This window comes from Varanus komodoensis, unplaced genomic scaffold, assembly GCF_004798865.1.
Source record: "Varanus komodoensis strain SLA01 unplaced genomic scaffold, ASM479886v1 scaffold71, whole genome shotgun sequence".
Classification (NCBI taxonomy): domain Eukaryota; kingdom Metazoa; phylum Chordata; class Lepidosauria; order Squamata; family Varanidae; genus Varanus; species Varanus komodoensis.
The window spans coordinates 337,978-351,750 of record NW_025336360.1 but is presented as its reverse complement, the minus strand read 5'-3'; the positions used below and the strand labels follow the sequence as shown (position 1 = coordinate 351,750).

Sequence of the window (13,773 nt, the reverse complement as noted above, 5' to 3'; positions counted from 1 at the left end):
TATTTAAACGTCATTTTAATTGTTAACAATATTTACTTATTTATCTGGCCAGGGCGACTTCTTTTCTTTTATAACTTCTTTTATATCATTTATATTTTTATTTTATATTATTAATTTTAATTTTATATTGTTATTTTTGTATTGTATTGTATTTTATTGTGTTGTAAGCCGCCCCGAGGCTTCGGCAAGGGGTGGCATAGAAATGTTATAATACTAATAATACTAATAATACTAATAATAATAATAATAATAATAATAATGCTATCGAGAAGCTCTTTGCTACCTCTAGGATCAGAGGCAATACATGGGTACACTGGTTGCTGGGGCACATGGGCAAGAGAGTGCTGCAGCTGTCATGTTTGGTTGGTGGGTTTCCTGCTGAACCATCCGGTTGGCCGCTGTGTGCATTCAGTGCTGCACTAGATGGACCCTTGCTCGATCCAGCAGAGCTCTTCATTTGCTCTTCAATGAAGGGAGGCTGCTAGTCCTCATTGAAATAGGCAACCTCCAGTGTCAGAGGCAGCGTGCCTGTGGAAACCAGTTTCTGGGGAGCATGGGTGGGGATGATGGTGCTCTTGGGAGTGGGGAATGTTGACTCCTATTTGGGAATTTCCCTGCAGGTGGCTGGTTGGCAAATGCATGAACTGAATGCTGGCCTACATGGATCCTAGGACTCAATGTTTTTATCTTTACATTCAGGTAAAAGTGGCTTTGATCCTGAATCATCTTGACTGCTGAACAGAGAAAAAATTCCCTCTTGGTGCGTCATGGCATTCATAGACCTGGTGAAAAACTTTGTGAGACACCACTGACATTTAATCCTCAGTTTGTCAAAGGCATAAAATCTAATGAGATGCACTTGCTTGCCTTAATTTGTTGAAGCTCTCATCCATACCAGAAACAGGTTGACTTAGACTGAGTCATGTTTAGAGTCGACCCACGGAAATCAGTGGGGCAAGCTACTCATGACTAGTTTAATTTCCTTTGATTTATATGGGTTAACCAAGATTATGTCCACCTAATTTAGACCACGAACCACTTCACCCTAAAACCCACTGAACTCAATGAGACTTAACACGGAATAGATATGCATGTTATTGTACTATTAATGGCTAACATAGGTCCTTTGGGACTAAGCTTAACTAAGCGTGCTAGGTACAACATGGGCGTGGGGAATGTCTGGTCTTATAGATGCTCCTGCACTGCAATTCCCATCAGCCCAAGCTAACTTCCCCAATAGTGGAAGAAAGAGAGAAGAGGGAAATTGCAATCCAGCATCATCTGGGACCTTGGAATACTCCTATCATCATATTAAATTAGGGAATTTAAAACAGATAGAATGGAGACTTCCCTGAAGAAATGGGGCAATGCAAAATTCAAGTGGCAAGATGTTGGGAAGGATTCCTACAGCTATCCAGGACCCCAAAAGCAAACTGGCATGGACGATGGAAGGTGCATTAACGGCCCTCTCAATGCTGGCTCCGCATGGCGCATCCCCAGTGGTACAAGCAAAGAAGAACCCAACCTTGATGGCCTCCACACTCACCTGTACAAAAGCTGCCTGTGCAGGTGAATCGCACCTTGTAGTCACGGCAGGAGACCCCCTTTCCCTGGTGGGCGTTGACACAAGCAAACCCATGGACCACATCATTCCTGATCAGCACACCAGAGAAGAACGAGGTTAAAAGCATCACCGTCGGACGCAAGAGAGTGCCCAACTCAATGCCCTTTATCAGCGGCACATGATGTTCAGACATGGCAGCCATCAGACCCAGCTGGTTGGACCTGTTCTGCCTTAGTATTTGAGGACTTCTTGGGCTAGGATGCATTGCAAAAGTTACTCTGAAGTCGGCACATGTATCTTTGAGGCCAAAGGCCTGCTATGCTTTTTCTTCTGTTAGAAGCCAGTACGAACAGCTCTTGCATGGCCCCCATACTCAGTCGGTGAGACCCAGATGAAAGAGGCAATTCTAGGCATGTATAGACAGAAAAGGGCCTACAATATGGGAACTGCAGGCCTTGTTTCTGCCTAAACATGCACAAAATTGCATTTTTGAATACACATGCTTTAGTTCAATTGACCATCTTAAATCCTGTTATTTCCAGGGAGACTGAAGTTTGACTGGCAGTCTAGACTTAGCCCATTCCTCTAGGCAAATAGAATTGGTGACCTCCAAAAACTTGCAAACCCCGTCCAACCAGTGGCAGCAATGAACAGAGCAACAGACTTAGCACACTATGATCCATCTTGCCTCTGCCGCCCCGCCTTAAAAAGCAGCGTTGTATCACCGACCTTCACCAGACTAACCTACCAAAGCACTTTATGTATTTGCTGAGTGTCTCTCATCCACAGGGTGGGATGCAGTCCATGCAAGCAATTCAGCCCGAGCGAAACAAGAAACAAAACTATGATCTACGGCCCAGGATATTGGACACGTTCACGAGGAAGGAGGGCTACTGGCCTCGCTTGGCCAACGGCAGCCCGTCTGCACTCACCAGTTGCTGAGCAGCCTGGGCAGGAGGGGGTCTTGCCCCCACCCTGCTTGGGGGACCTGTGAGCAGCTGGTTTGCCACCATGTGCATGGACCAGATGGACCCTTGTTCTGATCCCGCAGGCTTCCCGCTTACTTAAAAGCAGCAATGGTTTTAAGCTGGCACCAAACTGAAGCCAAGATCAGCACCACTGCGAGGCGTCCCATCATCAGGGTGCCATGCGTGAGAAGCCCCCTTTTCCCATACCCCACCTCCCCAAAGAAGCATGCATATATGCCCTCCCGCCCCTTGAGATCAGCAACGGATGCCCTTCTCCGGGAACCCTCTGTGAATGATATCAGGAGGGTGAGTACCCGGAGGAGGGCCTTCTCTGCGGTGGCGCCCCACCTATGGAATGTGCTCCCCAGAGAGGTCCGCCTGGCACCGTCGTTATTTGTTTTTCGGCGCCAGGCTAAGACCTTTTTATTTAAAACTTATTTTAATTGTTAAATTATTGAATTAATTAGGATTTTAAAATTTTTAGCAGAGAATGCACCGGGGGTTTTTTAAACGTTTTTTTAAATTGTTTTATTATTATTATTTATGTATGTTTCTATGTATTCTTTGTGAGCCGCCCTTAGGCTTTGTTGCGATGGGGGTGGCATAGAAATGCTATAAATAAATAAATGCAAAGAAAAGCTCGCTTGCAACTCTTGGTAGACCTGGTGTCCATGCACAACCAGAGATGTCCTGTCAGAACTTCTCCAAGTGCTTTGAATGTTACCGCTTGCATCCTGAATTCTGCCCAGAATCATCAGCAAACCAGGTCTGTGTCTTTCCACATGCTTTGAATATTAGCAGCTGAGGGGAGCCCTGAACTATTAATCTGCTCCTGATTGCCATTCACTTACGGTGGCCTCTCCAATTTTCATCTTGTTCTTCTCATTTGTTGGCACAATAGGGCAGATTGCTAACCTGTGTGTACTGCACAATGTCTGCGAGAGGGAGAGAAATTGTGCCCTGCATAGCTGATCGTTAGAAGCCCTCTCTTTGAACAGCAGGCAGTGCAGAAAGCCGTCCCGGATGCATTATCCCCTCCGATCCCAACCCTTGACAAAAGGATGGGATCTCACCGGTAGAACTGCTGTCCGGTCTGGTCAGCGGGGATGCCGTCCACAGTTTGGACCTCTATGGCAATGGGCCTCTTGCAGACAGCACTGGGGTAGTTCTTCCTGATATAATAGAGCAGTTCGATGTCTCCAGTTTCCTTGGGATTATCCCGGTTTATCCACTTTGTCTTGCAAACTAAGGATCAAGAACACAACAGAATAGGGACCCGTGTTAGAAATCGCTGCACCTCACCCTCATCCTGGTTGCTTCTGAGTTTGTGGCCGAAGTCACAAGAAGGCTGACAATGGATGTTTCGTTAATTACCTGTTGTGTAGCTGAGCACAACTGTTTTATTTGTCTTAGTGAGATGGTGCCTGGTCCCATTTGAATCACCCTTTCTTTTCTGAAATTCTATCCCTGCCCAGTAGGTTAAAGGTAGGAAAGTCCTTATGGGTGTCTGTGATTTGCCAGCAGTGGGAGCGGGGGAATAGGTCTAACTGGAAAGGTTTAATCTTGCACAGTCTGAATGAGCACGAAGCACAATCACACTGGAGTAGGGAAGGACAGAGCTCAGCTTTGCCCACAGACCTCGCAGGATGTGGACCGGGTAAGACTGTGGCTGGGCTGATCATCTTTCTAATGATAAGGCCCCGGGACAAGGTAGGCACAGAAGCGATCTTGCCAAGGGCTCACATCCCTGGGGGGCCATGGAGCAAAGCCCCCTGCAGTTGCTTCTCCTCTGTACCTCTGCAGCAAAATAGTCTTATACGAAAAGGTGAGGAGGCAGTTCTCTGCCTGCCCCTGGGATACACTGGGGCATTTAATATGGGGGACCAAATGTGGCTCTAGGGAGCAGGATGCTGAAATTTCCGAGAAAACGTTTTCTCTGAGTTGGGTTCCTTCCCTGCCCTTGGTAGCATTTTCGCAACCCTTTTCCATTTTTATTTTATTTTGTCATTCTTCCCTCCTCCAGCAAAAAGGTACTAGGACTGGGACAGTGCAGTCAGCAGAAAATGGTGGAAACAGCAGAACAAGTGAAAAGAGGGAAGCTTTTCTCTTGTTACTAGTTGGTCAAACCCTCGAGAAAGGGATGGAGAAGTTTTTCACTGCCAGGAGCAGTTTGCCAAATGTCCCACTCCTTTTCTCTGCTTGCAAATGTGGGCGGGGAATTAGAAACAGAGAAACAGAGAGAGTCAGAAGGGGTCTCCTGGGCCATCTAGTCTGACCCCTGGCTCCAGTCAGCTCCAATTCTTGGAGGGGATTACTTCCTAGCCCTGTTTCCAGAAGGGGCTGGAAACAGACTGAGGGGTTGTGATGGGAATCCCACACAACCCTTCAGCAAAACCTTCCAGGCTGGTTGACCAAAATGCCTGGAGATAATACCAAATTTGAAGTAGTCTATAATAAATCACAGCACAGTGAAATGATAGATGTATCAAGAAGTTTGGGAGCCTAAAGTAGAACTCCTTGACTCTGGAAAGAGAGCCATGCTGGGACCTGGCAGAGTTCCCTGGGGAGGGAATTCTACACAGGGGTTGTCCTGCTCGCTCCACCCACCTTATCTTGAAGGGTGGGGCAACTGGAAGACGGCCAGTACAAACCCCCATGGCTGGCAAAAAGTCATAGCTAGCACAAGGTCAAAGCATGTAGTTCTTGTAATCCACACTAGTGTGGATCCAGACACCTTAGTCTTTGTTTCTGGGCAATTCAAACAACCAGAGTTTTCACTTTGATTTAACCCTTTACCTGGTATTGGTGTTTTGAGGGTTGTCTGTACTGGCACAGAGTCCGTGGATACAATGATTGTAGGCTCCTTCCTGGTCTGGACCTGTCCTACGGGGCAAAGATTAGGGTTGCCATTACTTCTCAGAACAGTCTTTCCAGGCAGGAATCTGCAGCAAAGAACAGAATCCCCACTGCCCCATTGTGTCCACATTAAGCTACCCTGTCAAACCAGCCCTAACACTGCAGAATTTGTGTGGGAAAGAAGAACTGAAGGTGGAGGGATATATTGGTTGAACGTTTCAGAGACATTAGTTCTGCACCCTTCATTCTCTGTCTCTGACCAAACAGGGGCTACAGGTTTTGAAGTAGTGGGAAAACCTGCTGAACCTATTTAACCAGCTGGAAGAGCATGGGCACCACAGAAAGCTATGCCTCACTTGTGTATCCCCAGACCATCAGGACCTACTGCTGGGTTGCTGCTTCTGTGACCCCCCCAGATGTTTTGACTTACAGCTCTCTTCTTCATTGATTCAGCTCAGACCTGATCAGAATTCTAGGCTGAAAAGACCACAACCTTACAATGACATCTTAGAAAATATAGACTGGGCCAGGAAAATCAGAGGACTGAAAAGACTGAAGACCCCTGCTCAAGGCAGCCACAAATCGCATGAGATGCTGGTGCTGCATTTTATTTTTCCTCCTCTTGCCAAATTTGTGTAAATTTTAGAATATTCTGTATACATGCTTTGAAAGGTAGCCTAGATTTGGCACCCAGATAGTTAATGTGATGGGATTATATGGATATGCACTATCAATTCAGCTCTAATTTAGCTTTATGAGTCAGTGGCGAAGCGGAATTGGATTGTCTGAGTGGTATTCCCCATTCAGAGTAGACAAGAGCCTTCCCAGTGAGAAAAGTGCACGTGCAAACACATGTACATTGAAAAGGGATTGAGCACGCTTATAAGAAAGCCTGGGAAGCTTTCTTATAAGTGATCACATTGCCCATCTAGCTCTATATAGCCAACACTGACTGGCAGTAACTCCCCTGCATTTCAGCTCTCAGGAGCCGAAGTAGCAACTTTCTGCTGCTGAGCCACAGCCGAAGCTTCACAGGTTCCAAGATCAACTTGTATTCCTGCAAGGCTGTTGAAGTGGGCATGTCCTGAGCGGAGCTGGCTGGAGCCTGGGGTCAGACTAGATGGCCCCAGAGACCCCTTCTGACTCACTCTGTTTCTAAGTGTGCTCCAGCTTCCGTTTATGTGTTTACGGATCTTAAATCTGCATGTCCCACCCTTCCGTTCAATGTTCCCATGGTGGATTACACTTGGTCATAAACCCCAGTGGAATTGACCCGAATGGATAAAACAACAGCTGACGGTGTTAGTGGGAAGAAAGCACAAAAGAGCAGGGAGGGATGAAATGAAAATACCGAAGAAATGCAAAGGTGATATGAACCCGCCTTCTATCATGCCTGACGTTTGGTGGATCTAGCATAATTTGGGTGGTCCAGACTGGCATCGGCATTCCACTTCATCCTGAACGAGACTTTCCTAGTCCCAGGTGGAGAGACCCTTTGCATGCAGTGCATGTACTCCGAGGCAAATTCACATCCTTCCCTAGACAGCAACAGGGGATACTTTCTGGTACTAAAACAAGGCATTTTTGTTCACCTCGTTCAGTGTAAGCTACTCTGCTTGCCTGTCCTGGGATGATTCCTTGTCCAAAACTCTGGAAAGAGTGGAACCTGGAACTTTCTGCCTGCTATGCCTCTACCATGCAGAGATGTCCATACCACTTCCCAGATCAAAGACCTGGGAAGCCTTCCCTTTAAAGCCTTCCTTGCTTGGCAAGCTTCAGTCACACTTCTAGTTATTGCTTTCCTCGGTGGACAGTATTTTTGGTTTCTGAGCCCCAGAGGGACTGGATGCTGTGGGGCGGTTGGCGGGGGGGTTGACAATCTTTCTCGCGGCTTTTCTGCTTTCAGTCACACCTTCCACCCTTTTGTATGAAGTACAAGTCAAGGCACTGTTTCTATTAGAGGGGAAAGTCTCTCACCATGATGTGGCATCAGCCCGGATCATCGTTGGCCCAACTCCCTGCAAAAACCCCACACTATTTTGGCAAGCTCTTCAGGTGCGCCTTACCTTCTGTGGGTCTTTGGGGAGATGTCTGCGTTGTTAGTACAGGTGCGACAGAGGTGAGTGGTTGACCTTTTCCTGCTGGAAATATTCATTTTATAAGTTTAGTTCCTATCTTTCACCACAGATGGGCCTCCGGGTGGCTTATGCAATAATTAAAAAAGCAGAACTATATTTTTTGTAGGAAAATCATAAATACAAAGATATGGAATGATACATAGGACCTGAATATCTGAAATAACGTTTCTATCCATACAAGTCTACCAGACCCTTAGATCGTCTGTGGAGGTCCTGTTCCAAGAGCCACTTTTAAGGGAAGTTAGCAGGGCCTTCTCAGTCACGGCACCTGATTTATGAAAGCAGCTCCCCAGAGATGTACGCCAAGCACCTTCTTTGTATATATTTCAGGTGTTTTTATTTGCAGAGTGTTTTAATTGCTGACCATTTAGGTTTTAATTCGAATTCTGACCTGCATTTAATCAGTATATTTGGTATTCTAATTGGGATCTTTTAGGATTTATCCAATCTGTGATGCTGATGGATGTTATTACCTGATTGGTACTCTGCTGTTCTACTGTTTTATTTTACAGATGTTTTAATTATGTGCTTTTTATGCATTGTTATGGCTTTATTATATAAACTGTCCAGACAGCCAAAAGACTATTGTGATGGTGTATAAAAGTGCTAAATAAACATCCTTATAAATTCAGTAAATCAAATGAGGATATGTTGGTGCATTCCGAAATATGTCCCCTCAATGGGGTAGAAGTGGATGATAATCTGGGGATAACCCACATCAAACAAGGGCAATTATATCTGAACAAACTTCTATAGGATTCTTTCCCCTTAACATCTCACTACCTTAAACCTTGCACTCAGATAATTAAGCATGAATTAAAATGTTATCAGAATATTAAAGGAGTAGTCATAAAATAATAATAATGCAATAATGAAAAGTAGGATAAAAATCAAGGAATTATTAGCTCCTCAATAAAATGTAATTTTAAATCAAGAGCCAAAGAGGGAGAACAACAGATGGAGAAGTTAAAAAGGGAGACAATTAAGAATAGAAATGAACTCGCTCTCGCTCTCGGCATGGAAAGGAGAAAAGAGTGAACAGCTGTGAAGATTCCGTTTTCTGCGTTAGACGCTTGGTCCACCTCACCCAATATTGTCAATACTGAGTGTTCGCAATATTTTCCCAGTGCCTGGAGAAGCCAAGAATTAGACCTGTGATGTTCTGCACAGGTGTTTGTCAAAGCTGAACAGAATTTGTCTCTTGAGCATTCATGGACTCCCTCTTGCATCAGCCCTGTTTGGAAAACAAGTCGAGCTGAGAGGAAGTCTGCAAACAGTCCCAGAAGGAAGGTTGCACTACCAAACTGGATTCCAGCCCTTCATCTGAAAAGGATGCAGCAGTACAGAGCACTGGAGTTATAGGGTTAAAAATAGGGTATCTCTTTCCCATGTAAAGGGGTACATTGATACTCTAAGAGGAATGGCAACTGTTTACAGAGGGAGAATCCCAAAAATGGGACAGGATTTTGCAATCATCTGAAGGAAGGAAATCTAGCTCTGTGTGTGTTTGGGCAGGTGAAATATGTATGGATTGCAGAGATGTATTACAGAATCTCAAAGATATCTGTATACTTCTTGGACAAATATATGGATGGGAGCGAAGTTATCCTTCAGTATCTGCCTTCTTTTAACTTTGCAATGCAGTTCCTAATTCAAAATGTTTGTACAAAAACAGCTCTGTGACAACATTTGGGTACAAATAGGTACAGTAGGGAAACTTGTATGGATAGGGATACATTGCAGAGAACAGGGTAGAAAAATAAATGCAAATTTTCTTGCAACCTCCTGCCTACAGGTGACTGATGCAGAAATCGGATAGGATGGACTTTGGACTGAATGCGTGCAAAACGGACTTGGAATGGAGGTGGGTGGACTTGCCCAGCTCTTGTCTGTGTGCTTGAGCCCAGAAAGTGTTGCTGCTTGAAGGGTGGTGTGAATGCCATCCTGGGTGTACTAAAATTGTTTGCAGTTGCTTCCTATTATGACTGCAGGCCTCGTTAAGCCAATGACCCACATCTGGCTTCATTCTTCCCGGTATGACCACAAACCTTGTCCAGGAGTTTGGGAAGAGCTTTGGGCTTGTTCCAAGGTGGGAGTCAGAGCAGGACTCGTAACTGGCTCCAGAGGTGCTGTGGTCTGGACTTGGCCAGCTGTGGAAAAAGATTCCGGGTTACATCCGGAAGGGTGAAACGCAGAGTGATGTACATGCCCTGTCAAGGAAATTCTGTATCACCCACTGGTCTGCCTTTGCCAGTTGTTCTTCCTTTCTGTCCACATCTGCTTCCCATATAACACACAGCTTGCAGAGTGATCTGAACTCCATGCTTAGCTCACTTTAAGATACCCGATCTTGCTTTCTGGTTGCAATTCTGTTACAGATGGGATAGTATTGGTCTGTGGGGCCTCATATCTAAGGTATGAGAAAAATTATATTGTCGCAATCTTGTTTCCTTATGTAATTTAGACCCAGGTAATATGCCACTGGGATTCAGAAGGAATTGATCAGGAGAATCTCTGAAATCGCTGGAGAGCCAGTGTGGCATCGTGGTTAAGAGCATGGGACTGGGACTCAGGCGATCCGGGTTCGAGTCCCCGTTCGGCCATGGAGGCAACTGGGTGACTTGGGCCAGTCACAGACTCTCAGCCTAACCTACCTCACAGGCTTGTTGTTGTGGGGATAAGATGGAGGAGGAGATGTAAGCTGCCTTGAGTCCTTTGTAGGAAAAAGTCAGGATATAAATCGGGGAAAAAAATTAGCTTCCAAGTTGGGCCATATTCAATTTGCTGTAGCTTTCATTTGCTTCAGTCATTCTGCATTTCTTTTGCTCTGCAGGTTCCTGACACACAAGATCTTCACCAAGATGCTGCCTTCAGCTTAGGAGCTTTGACTCTTGTGTGGGCATCCGAACAGCTCTTGAACACGTCTGGTGTTGCGTACGCACATACCTTTCACTGGTGCGGGTGTACTGCTTTGGACCAGTTCCACAGGGACAGACGGGGCAGGAAGTGTAACGCACTTTCGGTCTGGTGTGACCTGCTCTTTGCTGCCTGTGAGAAAAAACCCTCAGATGCTTAATTAAAGAATCCTATTGGCTTGCCGTCCTGTTTGAGGGCTCCCTGAACAGCGAGGTTCACCCCGGTGGGAATAAAATGCCAGGCGACTCCCATCTTGGACCTGATCCAGCACAGAGCCGTCTTACGCACTGATGCAATGAAACGATGCCAGGACAATGGGGCCACTCCCACTGTGTGCCCTCAGCACATGCATTGCCCCGCTCCTCCTCCCCAACCCTGCCCAGGCGGCCTTCCTTTGGGTGAGATGGAGCATCCGTTACTTGACCTGTAGCCTCCGCCTTGGCTCACTCAAGTCAGCCACGCTACACGGGCATCATTACCTGCTTTCTGACCGAGGGCTGCAGGGACCTGATAGCATGTGCGGAAGGTATTCCTTGGAGGTGGTTAGCTTACGCACCGGCTCCAAGTATCGATGGATGCTGTGGTTTATGGAAGTATCTGCCTCTGGACCCAAGAGACACCACCAGCGAGAGTAACAGGGGAGGGTATGTAGACTTGGAGGGCACCCTGGGTGGGAAGTATTTGCCCTCCTGCCCCCTGAGATCAGCAGCAGAGGCCCTCCTCCGGGAACCCTCCGTGAAAGATATCAGGAGGCAAAGTACCTGGAGGAGGGCCTTCTCTGCGGTGGCGCCCCATCTATGGAACACGCTCCCCAGAGAGATCCGCCTGGCGCCATCGTTATTTGTTTTTCGGCGCCAGGCTCAGACCTTTTTATTGAAACAATATTTTAACAATTTTTAATATCATCTATAGGTTTTTAAAATTGCAGGCAGGGTGAATGTGGATTTTATGTGCACTTTGCATTTGTGTTTATTTATTGTATGAAAGCCGTCCCGAGGCTCATGCGAATGGGACGGCATACAAAAATTCTAAATCAATCAATAACTAATATGCTAGGGGCTGCAGTTAGTCAACAAACTTTCCAAGTTCTGTTGTTCAGAGATGGGAGGCCCTTCAGTTAGAAGACGCCAGAGACATCAATTCTGAGAAAGGATGATTCAGGTGAGACACAGAGAATGAGTTACTGATGGAAGCATCTCAGCAGTCAGAACCCTGAAAACAGACGACTGCAGTCTTACCACTGCCTGTATGAAAATGCACGTGGATCTGAGACATTGCCGAGTGATGCAAGTTTAATCACAACTGACAAGTCCCCGCTGCATCCCTTATGCTTCTTCAGTCATGCCCCCCTCCCCAGGTTCTGATTTATATGGACACTTAAATTTATATAGATTTATATCAAGGTTCACTTCCCTTTGGACTTGATGGAGTGTGTGTAGAAATAAGCCTGGTGGTTGGCTGTGCATGGACCACTGAGCTTGGTTTTCCCTGAACTTAAAGAGCTGCATATTCACAGGGGTCTTGGCAACACAGCTGCCAAATTTGGTTTCTTTAAAGTAAATAAAGACTCCCTGCAAGAGCTCAGTGAAGACCAAGCGTATGATCAGTCACAGAACGTTGAGAAAGACCAGAAGTGGAAAGGAGCACATGGGAAGAGGACACGGTTGGCAGCAGGGTGGCCTTCAAGGGGGGTAAGTGCCAGGCCTCGCACTTGGGGCACAGGAATGGGTGCCATAAGTGCCGGTCAGGGGACAAGGGGCTGGAGAGCAGCACTCGTGAAAGGGACCTCGGGGTGCTGGTTGACTGCAGGCTGAACATGAGTCAGCAGTGTGACGTGGTGGTCAAGAGGGCGAACGCCACCCTTGGTTGCACAGCCAGAAGTGTGGCTTCTAGATCAAGAGAGGTATCACTACCACTCTATAAGACTCTGGTGTGCCTGCAACTGGAGTATTGTGCTCAGTTTTGGGCCCCTCATTACAGGAAGGATGTAGCCAGGTTGGAGTCAGTGCAGCGCAGGGCCACAAGGTTGGTGGCCGGTTTGCAGGGGATGCCGCATGAGGCGAGGATGAAGAAACTGGGTCTCTTCAGCCTGGAGAAGAGGAGACTCAGAGAGGATCTGTTGGCGACATACAGGTATGTGAGGGGGTGCCATACGGAGGTGGGGAGAGACCTGTTCTCCCCTGCAGAGGAAGGCAGGACGCGCTCCAACGGAGCAAAGCTCAGGGAACCGAGGTTCTATTTGGATGCCAGGAAGCACTTCCTGACAGTCAGGACCCCGAGGGTGTGGAATGGGCTTCCAGGGGAGGTGGTTGAGGCCCCATCGGTGCGGGTGTTCAAGGATAGGCTGGACATGCACATGGTGGGCATGTCGTGAGCGGAGCTGGCTGGAGCCGGGGGTCAGACTAGATGGCCTGGGAGGCCCCTTCTGACTTGATCTGTTTCTGTGTTTCTATGGTTCTATGTTGGTACTCCAAACATTTTCACACTGCAACATATTGCAGTTCTCACACGATTGCTCTTGGTGTTCAGGTAATGGAGATTATAGAATCCAAGGAGGAAATTCGGGGATTTTCTAAGGATCTCTCATTTGCGTGTGGGGAGAGGTTGGCTGGAAGTCACTTTGTCTGCAGATATTGGAACGGACAGGCAGGTTTTGAAAGAAGGAAAATCAGAGTGAGGAAGCCACAGAGATGCCGACTCAGGAAGCATTTAGTCGCCAGGATTCAACGAACTGAGATAAATGCTCTTACCGCAACAGAAGGATGGTGGACAGGTAAACCTCACTCGGTAGTCGTGGCAGCGCTGTCCTTTCTCCTGGAAGGCGTTGATGCAGGCAAAGCCAAGGATGGCATCATTTCTGCTCAGAGAAAAGTTGAATTAACCATCTCAGAGCAGCCCAGGAACCGTGTGCTTCCTGCAGGGCTGCATCTGCGTTCGGTCTGCGCACCTCAAGCCATGTGCTGCAGCAGCTGCATGGACCACCTGCCCATTAATTCATTCCATGGGTGTTGAAGCTCACTGAACTGAGCCCACGCTGTCGCTGTTGGCCCGAACGGGCTGGGATCAACTAGTTACCACCACTGGCATCAACCTGTATGTATTTATTTATACTTTCATTTGTATGCTGCCTAATTTTCTAGTCTCAAGGCGGCTTACAATAAAGTATGATCATGAAGGTCACTGAAGGAGGCCTTGCTAATTGTTCTGAGAACCGCTTTCTGTCTAAATTCACATACGATTATATTCTATGGTTACAACCTGGATATCGGATGGAACCTCCCATTTATACCTGAAGATAATCATTGGAGGTCCTTCCCTGGGAGCCATCTCT

At 46.9% G+C, this 13,773-nt stretch overlaps 1 protein-coding gene across 1 annotated transcript in view; it reads right to left on the bottom strand.

Moving 5' to 3' along the window:
- Positions 1-13,773, bottom strand: part of LOC123034708 — a 43,459-nt gene that overhangs the window by 11,621 nt on the left and 18,065 nt on the right. Inside the window, exons 17-20 of the mRNA XM_044452294.1 lie at positions 13,193-13,299; positions 5,329-5,415; positions 3,606-3,777; positions 1,547-1,653 (exon numbers count right to left, since the gene is read on the bottom strand). Of these exons, the coding sequence (XP_044308229.1) occupies positions 1,547-1,653; positions 3,606-3,777; positions 5,329-5,415; positions 13,193-13,299 (473 nt within the window). The remainder of the gene's footprint in view (positions 1-1,546; positions 1,654-3,605; positions 3,778-5,328; positions 5,416-13,192; positions 13,300-13,773) is intronic.